This window comes from Rhinolophus ferrumequinum, chromosome 15 (assembly GCF_004115265.2).
Source record: "Rhinolophus ferrumequinum isolate MPI-CBG mRhiFer1 chromosome 15, mRhiFer1_v1.p, whole genome shotgun sequence".
Lineage (NCBI taxonomy): Eukaryota > Metazoa > Chordata > Mammalia > Chiroptera > Rhinolophidae > Rhinolophus > Rhinolophus ferrumequinum.
In genome coordinates, this window is record NC_046298.1 from 41703266 (window position 1) to 41720300 (window position 17035).

At 51.8% G+C, this 17035-nt stretch overlaps 2 protein-coding genes across 3 annotated transcripts in view; one reads left to right on the forward strand and one right to left on the reverse strand.

The window, feature by feature from the left end:
- Positions 1 to 6406, forward strand: part of MARK4 (microtubule affinity regulating kinase 4) — a 31986-nt gene extending 25580 nt beyond the window's left edge. Inside the window, exons 17-18 of one of the 2 annotated variants that reach the window (XM_033127979.1) lie at positions 813 to 857; positions 2634 to 2840. In XM_033127979.1, the coding sequence (XP_032983870.1) occupies positions 813 to 857; positions 2634 to 2698 (110 nt within the window). In that variant the 3' untranslated portion in view covers positions 2699 to 2840. Of the gene's footprint in view, positions 1 to 812; positions 858 to 2633 lie in introns of both variants that reach the window. The other variant, XM_033127978.1, reaches the window with a different exon arrangement.
- A 136-nt stretch (positions 6407 to 6542) lies between these two features.
- CKM (creatine kinase, M-type) lies at positions 6543 to 16537 on the reverse strand. Its single transcript, XM_033127980.1, has 8 exons — positions 16475 to 16537; positions 14217 to 14427; positions 13132 to 13286; positions 12414 to 12546; positions 9882 to 10053; positions 8209 to 8332; positions 7588 to 7777; positions 6543 to 7070 (listed from the first exon to the last, which is right to left on the reverse strand). Exons 2-8 carry the CDS (start codon positions 14407 to 14409, stop codon positions 6892 to 6894), a joined length of 1146 nt encoding a protein of 381 aa, XP_032983871.1. The 5' UTR covers positions 14410 to 14427; positions 16475 to 16537; the 3' UTR covers positions 6543 to 6891.
- Between the last annotated feature and the right edge of the window lie 498 nt (positions 16538 to 17035).

The window sequence follows — 17035 nt, forward strand, 5'->3', positions numbered from 1 at the left end:
TCTGGAGCCAGACTCTCGGGGTTCAGACCCCAGCTCTGCTGAGTGACCTTGAGCAAGTCATTCAGTCTCTCTGGGACTCACTTTTCTCTTCTGGAAAATGGGTATAGTCATAACAGTACCTTCCTCATAGGGTTGCTTTGTGGATTAAATGAAGTGATATATGTACAGACTGAGTTTATAATGTTGCCTTGGAAAATGTTTTACAAATGTTTTCCATTATTCACTGAGTACCTACTATGTACCTGGAACCACCGTGGGCCCTGGAGTAGAGTGAACAAAATGTACTTTGTCAAGCCCTGCCCAGGCAGAGCTGACATTCTACTAGGGGACCCAGAGAGTATACAATAAATAAGCAATATATATAGACTATCACGTAGTAACAAATATAAGGAGAAAAATAGGGCAGGGAAGAGGGCTCAGGGGTGTGGGGAAGGGCGGGTGCAGTTTTAAATGGGGCAGGCCTCACTAAGGAGGTGTCATTCGAGCAAAGCCTGAAGGACGGATGTGTATGTGTGTGTGTGTTGCCCCTTCTATATATAGGTGTGTGTCTTTGCCCACCTCCTCTCTCTTTTGTCTTCCAAATTCTTTAGTATCTTTCCTGTGACTTACACTAATCATTTCAGAATGGGCTCCCCTTCTGGGCATGGAAAGGGAAATCAAATCCTGACTCTAGGCCTTCCCCAGCCGAGCTCCAGCCAGGGGGGAGGAACCCGGGCCAAGGCAGGAGCTGCCCAGAGTCTTAGAGGTGGTAGGTTGGGGGAGGGGGCTCCCTACGTCCAGATTAGACACTCTGCCCCCCTCTCCTCCCTTAGGGTCACAGACGAACCTGAGAGAATCGGGGGACCTGAGGTCACAAGGTGAGTTTGTGTGCCTACCCCTGACTGCTACACCAGCCCCTCCCCCTGGTCCTTAGATAGAACCTGAGCCTCATCATCCAAGGCCAGCTCCCTGAAATGCCCGTCACATCCCTTCTCTACCAGATCCTCTTCCTCCCCCTCACCAAATGATTTCCCCTCATTTCCACCCCATCCCTGAGCACTTTCTCTTGACCATCTTTAACTTCAGCCTCTTCCATCTATAACCAGCTCCTCCCCCTGTTGACACCATGCCCCCTTTCCCCTCTCATCCAGTGAGGCAGAATGGTGACCAGCTGGTGGCAAATATTATCTACCGTGTTTCCCTGAAAATAAGACCTAACCTGATAATAAGCCATAGCATGATTTTTCGGGATGCTCGTAATATAAAATAAGCCCTAATGCGTCTTTTGGAGCAAAAATTAATATAAGACTGGTCTCGTTTTCGGGGAAATACGGTATATAGCCCTAGGTGGAAAATTGTTAGACTTTGAGGGCCAAGAGCGTCTCTATCATGTCTATTCAGCTCTGCTATTGTAGCGCAAACACAGCCCCATTCAATACAAACACAAATGGGTGTGGCTGTGTTTCAATACAACTTTTTTACAAAGTACAGCTGTACTTTGCCAAACCCTGCAGTAGTTTGACACAACACCAGTTTGGAGACCCCAGTGGAAGTAAAGAGCCGCCCCAGCAGTTCCAACAAAGTCCGAAGACTGATTCCTCTTGACTGGGACTGGGTCACATGTTCATTCCTAAAGGAATGCCCGTGGCCGGAGAGATGGAGTACTCTTGATTGGTTAGACCTGGTCACATGCTCATCCTTGAGGCAATCACAGTGGCCAGAGATGGGATGCTCTCATTGGCCAGAACGCAGAGATGGGATGCTCTCATTGGCCAGAATGCAGTCTTGTGTTCACCCTTAGCACTGAGAGGCAGAGTCAGCCCCACCTAAACTGGAAAGGCAAGATCTGCAATGTTTTCCAAAAGGATTACTCTTGGTATTATATTTTAGGCAGGATGTTTCTTTGTTGTGCAGGGCCCTCTTGCCAATTGCAGAACATATATTGTCCCTGATTCCCTGCCCCCCACACACCCATGGTGCTCCCATCCCAAGACATTGTGACAAAAAGGCCCCGAAATTTCCAAATACCCCTTTGGGGGACAGTACTGCTTCTAAGTGAAACCTCCTGGTCTAGAGTAGGGAGAGTCGGTCCTCCAATGGAAAAGTGATTGTTCTTACCAAAAAAAGGATGTATTAGTTAAGAAATGAGTTTAACTGCTAGAGCAAAGAGACCCCAAAATACAGACAGGAATAAACTTTTCTCTCTCACAAACCATGTGGCCAGGCCAGGCTGGCAGGGCCACTCTGTTCCATGAGGTCATTCAGGTAGCCAGGTTCTTGCATCACCATCCTTTAGAACCTTCTCATCTTCACGAGGCTGGCTCATGCTGCAGTCAGGTCCAGCTCACAGTACGTGGAGCACAGGAAGCCACGGCATGCAATGTCCTTTGGAGGAGGTGATGTGTGTGGAGTTGCAAATGTTTCCACTCACATCCTGGAATTTGGAGACTGAGGCCATGTCTGGCTGTGAGGAGGCTGGGAAATGTAGTCTCCAGCTAGGCAGCTGTATGACCAGCTGAAACTATGTTATTGGAGTAAAAGGGGATGACAGGTTTAGAGGGGACAGCTAGGAGGAGTCTATCCTGAAGAGTGGGAGCAGTGGGTTACCTTCCTCTCCTCTCCCATCTGTGACCTCGAATATCTTCCCACCCCAGTTGCCATCTACCTTGGGATCAAACGGAAACCGCCCCCAGGCTGCTCCGATTCCCCTGGAGTGTGAAGCTGACCAGCTCGCGCCCGCCCGAGGCCCTGATGGCAGCTCTGCGCCAGGCCACCGCGGCTGCCCGCTGCCGCTGCCGCCAGCCACAGCCATTCCTGCTGGCCTGCCTGCATGGGGGTGCGGGCGGGCCCGAGCCCCTGTCCCACTTCGAAGTGGAGGTCTGCCAGCTGCCCCGGCCTGGACTGCGGGGAGTTCTCTTCCGCCGCGTTGCGGGCACTGCCCTGGCCTTCCGCACCCTCGTCACCCGCATTTCCAATGACCTCGAGCTCTGAGCCACCACAGCCCCGGATCCCCTTCTCTTCCTCTTCTTTGTCCCCTTCACTTCTACAGGAGGGAAAGGGGTCAGGGAGGGGATTCTCCCTTTGTCATCCCCTCAGTTTCCCTGAATTTGATTTGGGGGCAAAGATTGTCCCCTCTGCTGTTCTCCAGGGACGCTCAGCATGAGAAGCATGAGGGGGCTTAGCAGGAGAGCTGGCACCTTCCTGGAGCCTCCAGCCAGTCCTGGCCCCCCTCACTATGCCATGGGGCACCTGAGGAGACTTTGGGGGAAGGGCAGGGGCAGAAAGGGAAACTGAGGACACTTCCATTCCTCCCAACAGTGCAAGAATTAGGCCTTGGGCAGGGGGTAGGAAGAGTTACTGAGCCTAAAGACTGGAGAATTGGGGGGGCTGGGAGTGGGGGTCAGAGAGGCAGATTCTTTCCCCTCCCCTGCTCCTCATGCTCGAACTCCCCCTTCCTGCCCCTGGCTGGCGTGGGGCACTTTGTACAAATCCTTGTAAATACCTCCATGCCCTCCCCTCTGCAGAGATCTCTCAAGGAGCTGCCACTGTCACCTCTGGTTTTTAAGTTATTACACCCCCACCCTCCTGTCAGTACCCTCACCTGCAGCCTGTTGCCCAATAAACTTAGGAGAGTCCCCCCTCCCCCACCCGGACCCTGGGGTTTTCCTTTCCCTGCCTTCACCTACAAGTGAGATGAAGAGGAAGGGTGTGACTTTGGGCCAGTGGTTTCTCCTTTCTGAGCCTCGGTTTCCTCATCTGCAGAATGGGAGTAGGGGTGTGAGGGTCAAGGATGATTGTGGAAGAGGGCAGGACAGAACTCAGCCTTATCCTTGAGGCCCCCAGTTCCTATATGGGACCCCCATTCATCCACTCGTGCCCACCCACATGTTATACGAGACTCTAAGCCACTTCTTACTCCAGTAGTACATTTATTCAATAAATAGTCATTGACCGGTGCCTACTCCGTGCCAGGCCCAGTACTGGACATGGAGATACAAGGAGCCCCTGTCTGTGGAGGACGTGGGTTCTGACACAACCAATAGAGAAACCATTGCTTGGGAGCCCAGAAGAGAGAGGAGGTTGGGGAAGTCACTCCAGAGGAATAGATGCCAGAGTTGGGCTTTGAAGGATGAGTAGGAATTGACCAGGTATTGGGTATGCCCGGGGCAAAAGCCGGGAAGTGGGGGTGCATGGTATATCTTCAGAGAGCTGTGGGTAATTTCAGTGTGGCTGCTATGTTGGGGGTGAGTGGAGAACTAATGAGAAATGCTGTATTAGGACTAATAATCCATCTACACTTAAGCAAAAGGCTACTTGTTTGCTTATTTAATAATAGTCCAGGGGTTCCTGACTTCAGGTATGGCTGGGTCCAGGCAGCAGGCCATCTCATCTGCTTTTTCTTAGTTTCATTCTAGTAGTTTCATACAGTAGATACTGCGTGATGGCAAAGATGACCCCAGCAGTTCCAACTTTCATCCTTCCAGCTTAGTTTCTGCAGCAGAAAGTTCCCATTGCCAACTTCCTTCAAAAGTCCCAAGACAGACTCTCATTGGCCCAGAAAAATCGTGTGATCATCCCTGAACCAATCGCTGGTGACTCAAGTGGCCAGGCCTATACCTAGAGCTGAATTTAAAGGGGGTTCCCAATGGGAAATCAAGATGTGAGCAGGAGAAGGGAAATGGAAGCTTGATTGACTTAAGCCGTTGAGGACTGTCCAGTACATGAGGGCAGGGCTTGTTCACCCAGGACCTTGTGGGCCAAAATGAGCAAGTTGGGCTTTCATTTGAGGGCACTAGGGAGCCATGGAGGGTTGTATGCAGGGAAGAGGCTTAACTGTGCCTCAGTTGCCTATTGCATCATGGTAGGAATATCTTGTGTTCTTCGTGGAGCTAATAGGGAAGATAACATGATAAAATGAAGGGTGGTTAAGATTAAGAGTGATCAGTGTTGAAAAATTCAGGGTCTTGGGCAGAACTGCTTTCCTGTCTTATGTGTGAGGCTGAAAGGTTTTTATAGTTGGGAGGGCTGGAAAACGGGAGTGTCAAGGGAACCAACCCTGTGTTGGGGACACAGTGGTGACCAAGACAGCCCCAGCCCTGCCCTCAGGGCTCAAAGTCCAGTGGAGGAGGCAGCTGTGTCCTCAGTGATGATCCAGAGTGGGCAGGGCTGGTATGGGAGTCCAAAGAGAGTGCCTGCCCCACCCGGGGAGGCCTTCTGAAGGAGCAGCTATCTGGACACTGCAGGATGGGGATGGGGAGGTGTGTGTGTTCTAGGTAGAGGGACTACGGTGTGCAGTTGAATGGCTGGGAAGCAAGAGAGAATATAAGTCCTTCAGCAAATGGCATCTGATTCAGCGTGAGTATAGAGTCACTGAGAGAGATGGCTGGAGATGTTGGCAGGGCCTTCAAAGGGCACTGGGGATCCATGATGAGGTGAGCAAGGGAGAGACGGACAGGTCTGCTGTGACGGGAGGGAAGGAGACAGATCAGAAGAGTAGGGAGGAGGTCAGGCAGGGCAGAAGCTGGGCAGAGGGGGTGGGTTTAATGCTTAGGAGACAAATGGTCAGGATGGCCATGGTAGCTGACGCCTGGACTGAGGATTTGGCTGCTCAGCCTGGCCAGGCTGTAGTGTTTGTGGTCTGTGGCCTCTGAGGGATGGCGGTGGGAATTGGAGCTGGGATTAGTGATGGGGTCTTTAATTGGGGATAATATTGTAAATGACATCCTGGCATCTGACAGTCCCTACGTGTCTTAAACCTTTGGGGTCTATCCGTCTTATTTCAGTAATCTCTGGGGATTCTTGGGGGGAATCCCTGGGCTTCAGTTTTCCCTTCCTGGGACCAAGTTCTCCAAAAGACCAATCCCTAAATATGTACCAGGGATGCTCTGACCCAAGCCCCCGTCTGGAGAACACGGCATGAGCAAAGACAGTAAGGTGGAAATTGCAGGGTGTAGGCGCTTAAGAATATATAGAGGGATAGTGGGGAAAGGGTTGGAAAGACGAGCCTTCAGCAAATGGTACGCATTTCAGTTTGACCATGAAAAGTTGCAAATAATAGGAGGCTGTTCGGGGAGATGTGGGAGTTAATGGCAGGTTCTTGGGCAAAGTAAGGGACGTTGAGAAGACTGGTAGCAACTATAAGATGGATAAAGTCAGACCTCACAGAAGGGGGCCAGTGAAAAGTATAATGAGGTACGTGTGGTGAGATGCATGGGACGTCTCCAACTGGAGGCTCACGGGCCAAATTCGAGACTCAGACATTTTGTTAGGTTTTTCCCTTACGTGGATCCCGTGTTTGAGATCTGAGCGTTTGTGATCAGGAGCCAAGGTTGGGAAGGGCCCAAGCTTGGCTATGTGACACTAGGCCACACCTCTCTGGGTTTTAGATTCCCCATAGAGACATACAATTTTTGGATTGCACTACCCTAATTTTTCGTCATTTTAGAGATGGGATGAAATGTGTCTAGTGCACGCCTAGAGACGGCAAACCACTTCGAGATCACACAGCTGACAATTACAAACGTCCCTCCTCCTCCTCCCTCAATAACTACCGCACACAAAGCTAAGGCCACCATTGCTTTTATTTGTTGCTTTGGAGAAAAAGCATGAGCTCCAGATGTGCAGGGCGCTCTCCATTAGCTCCTACTGGTAAGCAGAACTCTGGAAAAAGGAGAGGTGAGTGTGAGGGAGGTTTCTCATTGGCCAGAACCCAGAGGATGGAGCCCATTGGTTGGAACTCTGGTTGTAATTGGAACTCCAACGAGGTTGGATAGAGCCCTCTGTTGAGCCAACCATTATAGGCGGGCCTCCAGGGGAAAGCCGCGGGGCAAGGGATGAAGGGGCCTGCCTCCGGTGGGCCGGCTCCTCCCTTTGGCTGGGGCTCCAGCAGTCGGCGGCGGGCAGGCTGGGCGCCTATTTCTGGGCGGGGATCATGTCGTCGATGGACTGGCCCTTTTCCAGCTTCTTCTCCATCTCCACCATGAGCTTCACACCATCCACCACCAGCTGCACCTGTTCTACCTCCGACGAGCCCAGCCGATCGGCGTTGGACACGTCGAACACTGAGCCCACGGCAGCTGTGTCCACGCCACCTGTGGAAGCAGGAGGCAGGAGCGTGAAGAGGGAGCAGAGGTACAGGAGCGGAGCTCCGAACGCTGTCCCCGTGTCAACCGCGACAGACACATGTATTGAATGCCTACTATGTATAAACAAGTTACGCGCACGCAGAGCCTCCTAAATGGCTGTCTATTCACGGGCCCAAGTCTCCAGCTTTAGGAACTTCCCCTATCATCCAACAAAAAAATATACATGGTGGATGAGAGAGTGAGCCCTGGAGCCAGGCTGCCTGTGTTCCAATCCTAACATCTCCCCTTTATAGGTGGGACACTGAGGCCGGTAGTGGGCCAAGGACATACACAATGCATATTATATAACCACGATGATATCATATTGACTCCTATGAGATAAGGCCCATTTAAAGAGGAAGCAACAGGCTCACAGAGGAGCAGCCCATGCCGACCCTCAGGACTCGTGGGAACGCCCCACCTCCCCTTTCCCCGCCTCAAATGGCCCGCCCCCGACGCCGCGGTGCAGGAGGCGGAGCCGCACCTGTGCCCCGCTTCTGCAGGCGCAGACGGCCAAGGATCTCCTCGAACTTGGGATGCTTGCTCAGCTGCGCTAGCTTCACGTGCACGCCTCCACGCAGCCCGGTGCCCAGATTGGATGGGCAGGTGAGCACGTAGCCCAGGTGCTCATTCCACATGAAGGGGTGGCCGGCTTTCTTGAAGATCTCCTCAATCTGAGGTAGGGGGAGACAACCACGGGTCAGCACCAGCGGGCACCCCCAAATACACCTGCAACCCGGACGGTGTTCGGCGGGACGGCGTGAGGATGTGGGTGGGAGCGGGTTCTGCGGGGTCGCGGTGGGGAAACCCGGAGGGATGAGATTCTGAGAGGAGGCACCCGACCACACGGACTACCGCCGGATTCTGAGCGGGATGGATTTGAAGACGCTTTGGAGGCGGGTCTTGAGTATAGGGATGGAGCCGAGCGGGGGGGGGGGGGGGGGGGGGGGCGGGGCAGGGCAGGGCCTTGGAAAGCGAATCAGGCGGGTCTGAAGGGCGGGGCTAGTGTGTGGGGAGGAGCCGGGTTCCGTAGAACTGGGCCTTGGGAAGGGCATGGGGCGTTCAAAGTAGAGTCAGAAGTCAGCCCGCAGGGGCAGGCACCCACCTTCTGCAGCCCCACGCAAAAGCGGCGGAACACCTCCTTCATGTTGCCCCCCTTCTCCATGGAGATGACTCGGAGGTGGTCCTCCTCGTTGACCCACACCAGGAAGCTCTTGTTGTCGTTGTGCCTAGGGTGGGGCGCAGCAAGAGGCCGGGAATCAGCTCCGCGGGAACCCCATTCCCCGCCCTCTCGCAAACATACCCCCGCCATGGGGCAGCGGGCTGAGGAGCCTTAGGTGGTGGCATCTGCTTTCTCAGAATCACAGAAGCTCGCATCTGTAGACTATCACAGGATCTGTAAAATCTCTAATTTGGGGACCAAGAACTTTTAGGGTCTTAGGTCGTTGAACAGCATTAAATTATAGACTCTTAGAATCAGAAGCTTGGAATCCTAATTGATAAATCTTGGAAATCCTGCATCTGGTCTCAGGACCCAAGAATCTTCCTATCACATTGTGACATCCCAGAAACGTCTTGGAACCATGAAACTTTAGGAGCTGGAAATGTTTGAAACCGTGGAATCACAGAATCTAAAATTAGTGGAATCTTAGAACATAAAAATATTTAAAATCTTGAAATCTTAAAATCATCCCATCTGTATATCTTAGAACCTACACTCTCCAAATCGTTTGAAACCAGTTTCTCAAAATCTTTTTAAATCTTTGACTATTAGAATCAGGGATTCAAAGATTCATTAAAAGCCTAATTAGCAACAATAGTAATAAAGATCACACTAATAGTCGCGATGTACTGAGCACTTACTATATAGCAGGCGCTGCTTTAAATTCTTCTTCTTTTTTTTTTTTTAAGATTTTATTGGGGAAGGGGAACAGGACTTTATTGGAGAACAGTGTGTACTTCCAGGACTTTTTTTTTTTCCCCAAGTCAAGTTGTCCTTTCAATCTTAGTTGTGGAGGGTGCTGTTCAGCTTCAAGTTGTTGTCCTTTCAGTCTTACTTGTGGCGGGCGCAGTTCAGCTCCAGGTCCAGTTGCCACTGCTAGTTGCAGGGGGCACAGCCCACCATCCCTTGTGGGAGGAGTCAAACCGGCAACCTTGTGGTTGAGAGGATGTGCTCCAACCAACTGAGCCTCAGTGGCAGCTCAGCTCAAGGTGCCGTGTTCAATCTTAGTTGCAGGGGGCGCTGCCCACCGTCCTTTGCCGGACTCGAGGAGTTGAAATGACATCCTTGTGGTTGAGAGCCCACTGGCCCATGTGGGAATCGAACCGGCAGCCTTCGGAGTTAGGAGCACAGAGCTCTAACCGCCTGAGCCACCGGGCCGGCCCTGCTTTAAATTCTTTTCGTAAATTAACTCATTAATCCTCACAAGAACCCCAACAGCTATGAATTATTGTGATCTGCATTTTACAGATGGGGAGACTGAGGCAAAAAAGCTTTAAATAATGTGCCCAGTGTCACACAGCTAGTAAGTGGCAGGACTGGGATTTTAACCCACAGAGTCTTGGTTAAGTCTAAGTTCTAACTGCCACTTCTCTGGTCCAGGTTTCCCAAAATGGGACACATAGACCACAGGGTAGGCCGGAGTAGAGGACATGATCATTTTCTGGTTGGAAATATAATTACTTTTATGGTCTTAATTTTGGTGGAGGAAAGAGGAGGGTTGTGCGGGGACTGGAGGAGGCTGTGGGGAGGGCAGTCCTTGGAGCAGGGGTTCTCACCAGATGCCCCGGGCGTCGGGCCAGTCTCGGGCCATGCCTGAGGCCAGCAGCAGAGGGGACACAGGCTTGTCAAACAGGAAGTGGTCGTCGATAAGCTGCTGCTGCTCCTGCTCTGTCATGCTCTTCAGAGGGTAGTATTTCCCCTTGAACTCGCCAGTCAGGCTGTTGAGGGCTAAGGGGCCACAAGAAGGAGCCGTCAGCAGTTGCAGCCTGCCCCCCATGAAGCGGGGTGTGGAGGCGCCAGGGACCCCAGGCTGCTGCCTGTAATGGGCCTGGGCCTTGTGGATATCCTAAAGTGCCTGAATACTGTGTCTAAACCCAAATTCATGAGCCACCAAATGTGCTCCTCTCCTGTCTGCCCAGCCCCGCCAAACTCTCCCCCAACAGCCACACCATGTGCTCAAGCCAGAAAACAGGATTCTCTCCTTTCCTCGAGCCTCACATCCAATCCACCTGCAAGCAATAGTGTGCTGGTGCCCACATCTACTGGTTGGCAGGACAGATAGTCAAAGTCTCAGGAATTTGGGGAGTCACCAGTAAAAATTATTATAATATAATGTATTTGGTATTTGTATATATTCATATGTGTAATAAACATATAATGTGTATAAGTATATTTGTATATATGTATAATATTTATATAACACATACACAGAGGGTGCCAAAAAATGTATACACATTTTAAGAAAGGAAAACAACTGTATTAAAATTGTAATACTCAACATATACCAATAACAAAAGATGAACACAAGTCACATTTGACTTCTGCAATTACAAGAGGTGCTCAAAGTGGTTACCATCAGCGTCCAGAACTTCTGATCACGGCGAACTACTGCTTGAGCAACGTTGACCAAAGCTTCCACTTGTATTGCTGCACGTTTCAATTTCTTCACACAGTACTGTGCGTCTCAAACTTATCACAAATGCATGCAACTGTTAGGCGTGTTGGAGGTTCTGTTGCATACTCACGCCTCCATTGTCATTGTACTTCCACAACATTCTCGAATTTCAGATACCACTTCAAAATGGTTTGCACTCCTCGAACGACAACTGTGCTTCCACCATTTTCTTTGACTGTCCTGCTTGTCGCATGGTGACGCTAGCATTCATTTGATTAACGCCATCTTTTGAGTGAACGTCATACTACACATCGCTACCATAATTCAATTCAACTTTGAAAATGTAGCTAATACATTGATATCATCTCTTAAAATGTGTATACATTTTTTTGGCACCCCTGTATTTATTTATATACATTTTATACATTATTTATATAATATTCTATATAATGCTGTATCTCATATACTATACAAATATATTATTAAAATAAATTAGATAAACTTACAAATTAAATAAATTATATTTAAAACAAAGGTAATAAATACTCAAAACTATCATTTCCTAATTATTTTACTACATTTCCTATCATCTATGTTCTTCACGTTATCTTCATCTATCGCTATCTGTGTGGTGGAAATACTATATGATGACGTGCTACCATGCATCTCTTCCCATCTCTGTATGATGTCGTATCAATAGCTTAAAATTGGCCATGGGAGGAGAATTTACACGACAGAAATTGGCCATCGCTGCAAATCAGGGCTATTTTTTTCGAGAGCCAGTTGTTAAACATTTATCAGAACAACACATGCCCTAATGATTCTACCTCCAAAACATGTTTCTCCTCATCCCGTTGCTATCCCTCACCCTTCACCTGGACCATTGTAACCCCCTCACTGTCTCTCTGCTCCTCGCCCACAGTCTGTTCCTTACTCAGCAGCCAGAGGGCTCCATGTAAGTCTGAACCTGTCCTTCCTCTGCTCACCACCCTCCCATGGCTTCCACCTCTCTCAGAGTCAAAGCCAAAGCCCTCTGGACAATCCACAAGGCTCTGCCCAACCTGGCCACCCACACCCCTCTGACCTCATCTCCTCCACTCCTCAACCCCAGCCACAGTGGTCTCCTTGCTATTCCTTCCCACCTCAGGGCCTTTGCACTTGCTGTTCCACCTGCTAGAATTCTTCCCAAGGTAGGCTCCTTTCCTGTCAATCAGGTTTCACCTCCTTCCTAAGGAAGTACCCCGGTCATTCTCTGCCACACCCCTTATTTCTTGGCTTCATGGCATTTTGGAATTATCTTGTTGTTTGGTTGGTTTCTGTGTTTCCTTTCATTTCCCCACCAGGCTGACAGCTCTGTGAGAGCAGCAACACTGTCCATTTTATTCATCATGAAAGCCCCAGGTCCCCACACAGAGCCAGATCAACCATAAATGTTTGCTGGCTGACTGGATGTCAGGACCCTGGTGCAACTAGGTGTCTGCATGGATCTGCTCAGCGTGCCTCAGGTCTTGACAGCACCCCCAGACTTCCACGTGGGGGAATGCTGCCAGCTGTCACTCACCAAGCACCCATGATATACCAAGCACTTTCATGTTTGGGGAAATAGGGGACCAAAGGGGGCCAGGGACCTGCCTGTGGAGGAGCAGAGTCAGAGTTGGGTGACCTTAGCAGTGGGTGGGGTGGGGGCTCTCACCTTCCACTGAGAGTTTCTCCACAGCCCGGCGCTCCCCGCGGGAGCAGTGGGGGGGCAGCGTGTAGCCCTTGATGCTGCGGCCTGTGCGGACACGGCTGCTGAGCACGTAGTTGGGGTCCAGGTCATCTCCACCCTGGAGGGCAGGTGGGTGTCACATCTAGTTCCCTCTGGCTCTCTGCTGCTTCCTTTGGCTCCTCCTTCCCCACTGCCCTCCCTGCCTCTGTCTCTCCTGCCTTTGTCTCTCCCTTCTTTCTCTCTCCATCTCTGTCTCCCATCTCCTCATCTATCTCAGTTTTTTTTCTCCATACCTTTCTTTCCCCAGTTTGTCTCCCCATTTCTGTTTCTCTTCATCTCTGTCTCTTACTCTCCCTGTCTCTCTGACTCAGTCTGTGTATCTCTCTCTCTGTCTCTTCTCCCATCACTCTCTCCATCCTCTCTGTATCTCTGTTTCTCCCTTTCCTGTGTCTACTTTGTGCCTGCCTTTCCCTCGCTCTCTCCTCCCTTTTTCTCTTCCCTCTTTCCCTCTCTTCTTGTCTGTCTTCTCTCTGTCCCATTCCCTGTATCTCTGTCCATCTCTGTTCATCTCTGTCTCTCTGAGTGCCCCTCCCACCTCAGTCCTTCTCTGTCTCCCTCTGCCTCTGTCCTTGTCCCTCTCTCCTCCTCGCCCCTCTGCCCTGTCTTCCCCACGCCTTGCCTCCACCCCCCGGGGGCAGCCAACCTTGAGGTTCTCATGGTTGAGGTCAGTCTTGTGCTTGTCGGTGGGTTTGTAGCCTCCATGCCGATCCTGGATGATGGGGTCGAAGAGGTCCTTGAAAACCACATATGACTCCTCGTCTCCGGCCACACAGCCCACGGTCATGATGAAGGGGTGACCTGGGGGGGGTTGGGATGAGGTCAGAGGTGCTTGTCTCCAGCAAGGACGGCCGGGGCTCCTGGGTACAGTGTACATGTGTCTGTGTGTGCGTGTGCATGTGTTTGGGTCAGCGGGGGTTCATTCAATACCTGTGGGTCAGAACTGAGAAGGCTGAGGGTTGGTAAAAATGGGGAGGGGAGGCTAGGAGAGGTCAAGGTGGCAACTGGGGTGAGGAAAAAAATGCTGGGAGCAGGACAAAGGAGAAAGGAGAGACTCAGGGGGCCAATTATAAGGTACTAAAAATATCACCACTTCAGAATTCCCAGATCGTGGTGTCTTCACCTAAAAACTTTCAAAACCTTAGACTATCAGTTCCCATTGATAATAAGAGACTCGCAAAATCCTCTTACTTCCCAGATGGGGAAACAGTGGCACGAAGAGACAGGGGGCCTCTCTTCTCGGTCACGTGATCAGTTGGAGGCTAAGACTAGAACCGGGTCTCCTACCACCCGGTCCACTCCCCCTTGCAGGGTGTCCTTGGAAAAAGAACTACGGCATCTGTTACATCCCCTGTCACATTCTGAGTGCTCTCTTTGTGACAAGTGCTACTCCAGCACTGTGTGCATATGGGCTCCTATAGTGTCACAACATGGGTACCCGTTTTCTAAGTGAGGAAAGTGAGGTCCAGAGAGATTAAATGACCTTCTGGGGGAAGTCTCGCATTAGACTCGTGTATGTTTATTGAGTAGTTCACTATATGCCAGGTCCTGTCCAAAGCCCTCCCCACATATGAACTTATTCGTTTCTCACAACAGCTCCGTGAGTATAGTCCCCACTTTACAGATGGGAAAACTGAGGCCTGCAGAGGTAGGTAGGATCGAGGTCTGGCTGGCAGCCTCCAGAGCACCCCCCTGTTCTTGTCCCTGTAATGCTCCACCAAGGAGGCTTACCTGGGTTGTCCACACCTGTCTGGATGACATCGTCCAGAGTGAAGCCAGACGGGGTCTCCTTGTCCCGCAGCTTCTTGTAGAGGTCAGGGGTCAACACCTTGGCCATGTGATTGTTGTGCTTGCTGAGGTCCGGGTACTCCTCCTCCGGCTTGTAGTTCAGCTTGAACTTGTTGTGGGTGTTACCGAATGGCATGGTGGCGGCGTGGGGGGCCTAGTGGGAAGAGGAGGTGGGGAAGATTAGCGTGTATCCAGCAGAGACCACAAGGGAACAGAGCGAGGCTTTGGGGTCAGGCAGGCCTGAGGGCCAGTCCTGATTCCTGTGCTGTGTGACTTGGAGCAAGATGGGTCCCCTCTCTGAGCTCCTGCCTTTTGACAGGATGCTTCAGGAGTCTTGGGTTAGGATACCAGTTTTGCCATATGTTGGCAGGTGACCTTGGACTAGTAATCTTGCTAGAGACTCAGTTTCTCCAGCTGGAAAATGGAAGGGGAAATCTTTGGGTTGGAGTAGTAATTGGGGCATGGATAAGAATGTAGTTTCTAGAATCAGACAGCCTGGGTAGGAATCCCAGCTCTGCCACTTACAACAAGCTCTGTGACCATGGGCAAGTTGCTTAACCTCTCTGTGCCTCATCTGTAGAATTGGTATCATAACAGCACTCCCCTCATGAAGATGCTGGGAGGATTACAGAAGTTAATGTATGTAAAGTACTTGGAATAATGCCTTGCACACAATAAGCATTATTTTTTTGCTCACGATAAGCACACAATAAGCTATTATTGTTGTTGTTGTTTTTAAGTGAGGAGCTGGTAAGAAGGTGAAAGGTGATGCTGAGAATGAGTGTGTGAGCAGAGAAGGAACAGTCTCTCCCGGAAGGTTCTTGGGTGCTCAGTCAAGGGATGAGGAGCAGGGTGGGAGGGAGGGGGCTGGGTGGCTGCCCCACCTCTGTGTGCTGACAGCTCTCCCACAGAGCTCAGTTGGGAAGAAAAGCTCAGCCTGGAGGTGGGGGGTCTACAGAGCTGGGTTCAAATCCCACCAATGCCATTTCCCTGCTTGTGACCCCAGACCAGTTGCTCAGCCTCTATGAGCCTCTGGATCCTGCGAACTGAGACTTCTCCATGAAGTTGCCAGGAGGATTCTTCAAGCTAGGGCCTTTGGCTGGCTGAGTACAAGCCCTGGCATGGAGTTGGGTCCAGTACCTAGGGGTACTGGGTTATTCTTACTTTTTATTCACAAGACCCAGAAAGGAGGAGGGACCCTTCAGTGGTGGGGACGGGGGTGGGATGCTCACTCCCAGCTCCAGGAATCCAAGCAAATAGGACGGTGGGAAGACTGGGACCAGGGGAGCTGAAGAAGGCTGAGGCATGGGGCCAGGGGGGATGGGAACCCAGGAAAGATCTTTGGAGCTGCTGTCCAGGGTTGGGGATTATTTTTAGAGCCTGGCAGGCTCCTCCTCCCCCACATCCAGCTGCCACACCCCACCCCACCCCCACATTCCAGGGGCTCGCCTTGCACCAAGTCAGCAGGCTGGAGACAGGTGGGTCAGGGTGGCCAGGGACACGCATCCAGGCCTCCACTGGACTCAAGGGCTGCAAGGCCAGAAACCTCCCTTCAGAGGGTGCCCCTACCCCCATCCCTACTGGGGACATGTCAGGAGAGGACACTGAGGCAAGATGGGTGCGTCCAAGAGACGTGAGCAGAAATAGCCCCAGAGCCACACACACACATCACGATGGACCCCCTGATCGCACCATCAACAGAGTTACATGCACACACCTCCAAGCTCAGGGTCATACCCAGGACACAGGCACCCATGCAGGAGCCACGGAAAGGCAGACACAAGGTCACACTGCTTTGGGACACAACAGGGACCCGCACAGTCACAAACGCAAAGACTCCACCGAGTCTGTTCTTATAGACCCTGACAAGTGACATACAGACTCCTCCCATGGCTTGTGGAGCCGCGTTCTGGTGACAAACCATCACGAACACAGGTCAGGCCCTTGCAGCTGGCAGCTGTCAAGACCCCTTTTGTCCCCAGGATCCCTCCCCAGGACACTGTGCTACAGAGATCACAAGTCACAGCGGGGGTTGGGGGCTCACAGGTGGAGGGGACTCCCAGGCATGAAGTCAACTTTCCCACACGCTGGCCCGCCTGTGTGCGGGAGGATGTGGAAGCAGACATGCAAGGCCATTTCCAGAGCCAGGCCGGCCTCTGGCACCCGTGGGGCTGCCACCCTGATTCCCACCCCAGCAGTACCTGTCTGGGCTGTGTTGAAAGGGGCTGTCTGTATCCTGGAGGCAACACTGACCCAAAGGAAGAACCTGCAGCCCTGGCTTTATATATAGGGCGCCCTCCCCCCCAGGTTGTGCTATTGGCTGCGAGGGGCTGTCCCCAGGGATGGGGGTTGGAGGGCAGCTGAGCCTCTCACCTCACTGCCCGGGCATTGTGCCCACGCTGAACCCAGGCATGCCTTGAGCCCAGCCCCATGGCCTTGTATGGGCCGCCCTAGGGCAGCCCCACCAAGCTGATCCCCTGACCAAGTGCTGAGTCGGGCTGGCAGGGACAGCTGGCCCCCTGCCGGGGACACTGGATAGTCGCAGGAACCGTCCTGGGCACGTAGACGCCACCCTCCCTGGCCCTCCACAAAGCTGCCAGCCCCCTCCTGTACCCAGCCCTCTCCTCAGCCCCCAGGGGGCTTGACTCCAGCGAAGGGCATCTCCTGAGCCTTGGCCCTGGGGAAACCTTGCAATGGTCGCCAGAGTGCCAGGTATCTGTTTTCCAGAAGGGGAAACAGAGGTCCAAAGAGGCTGTGTGACT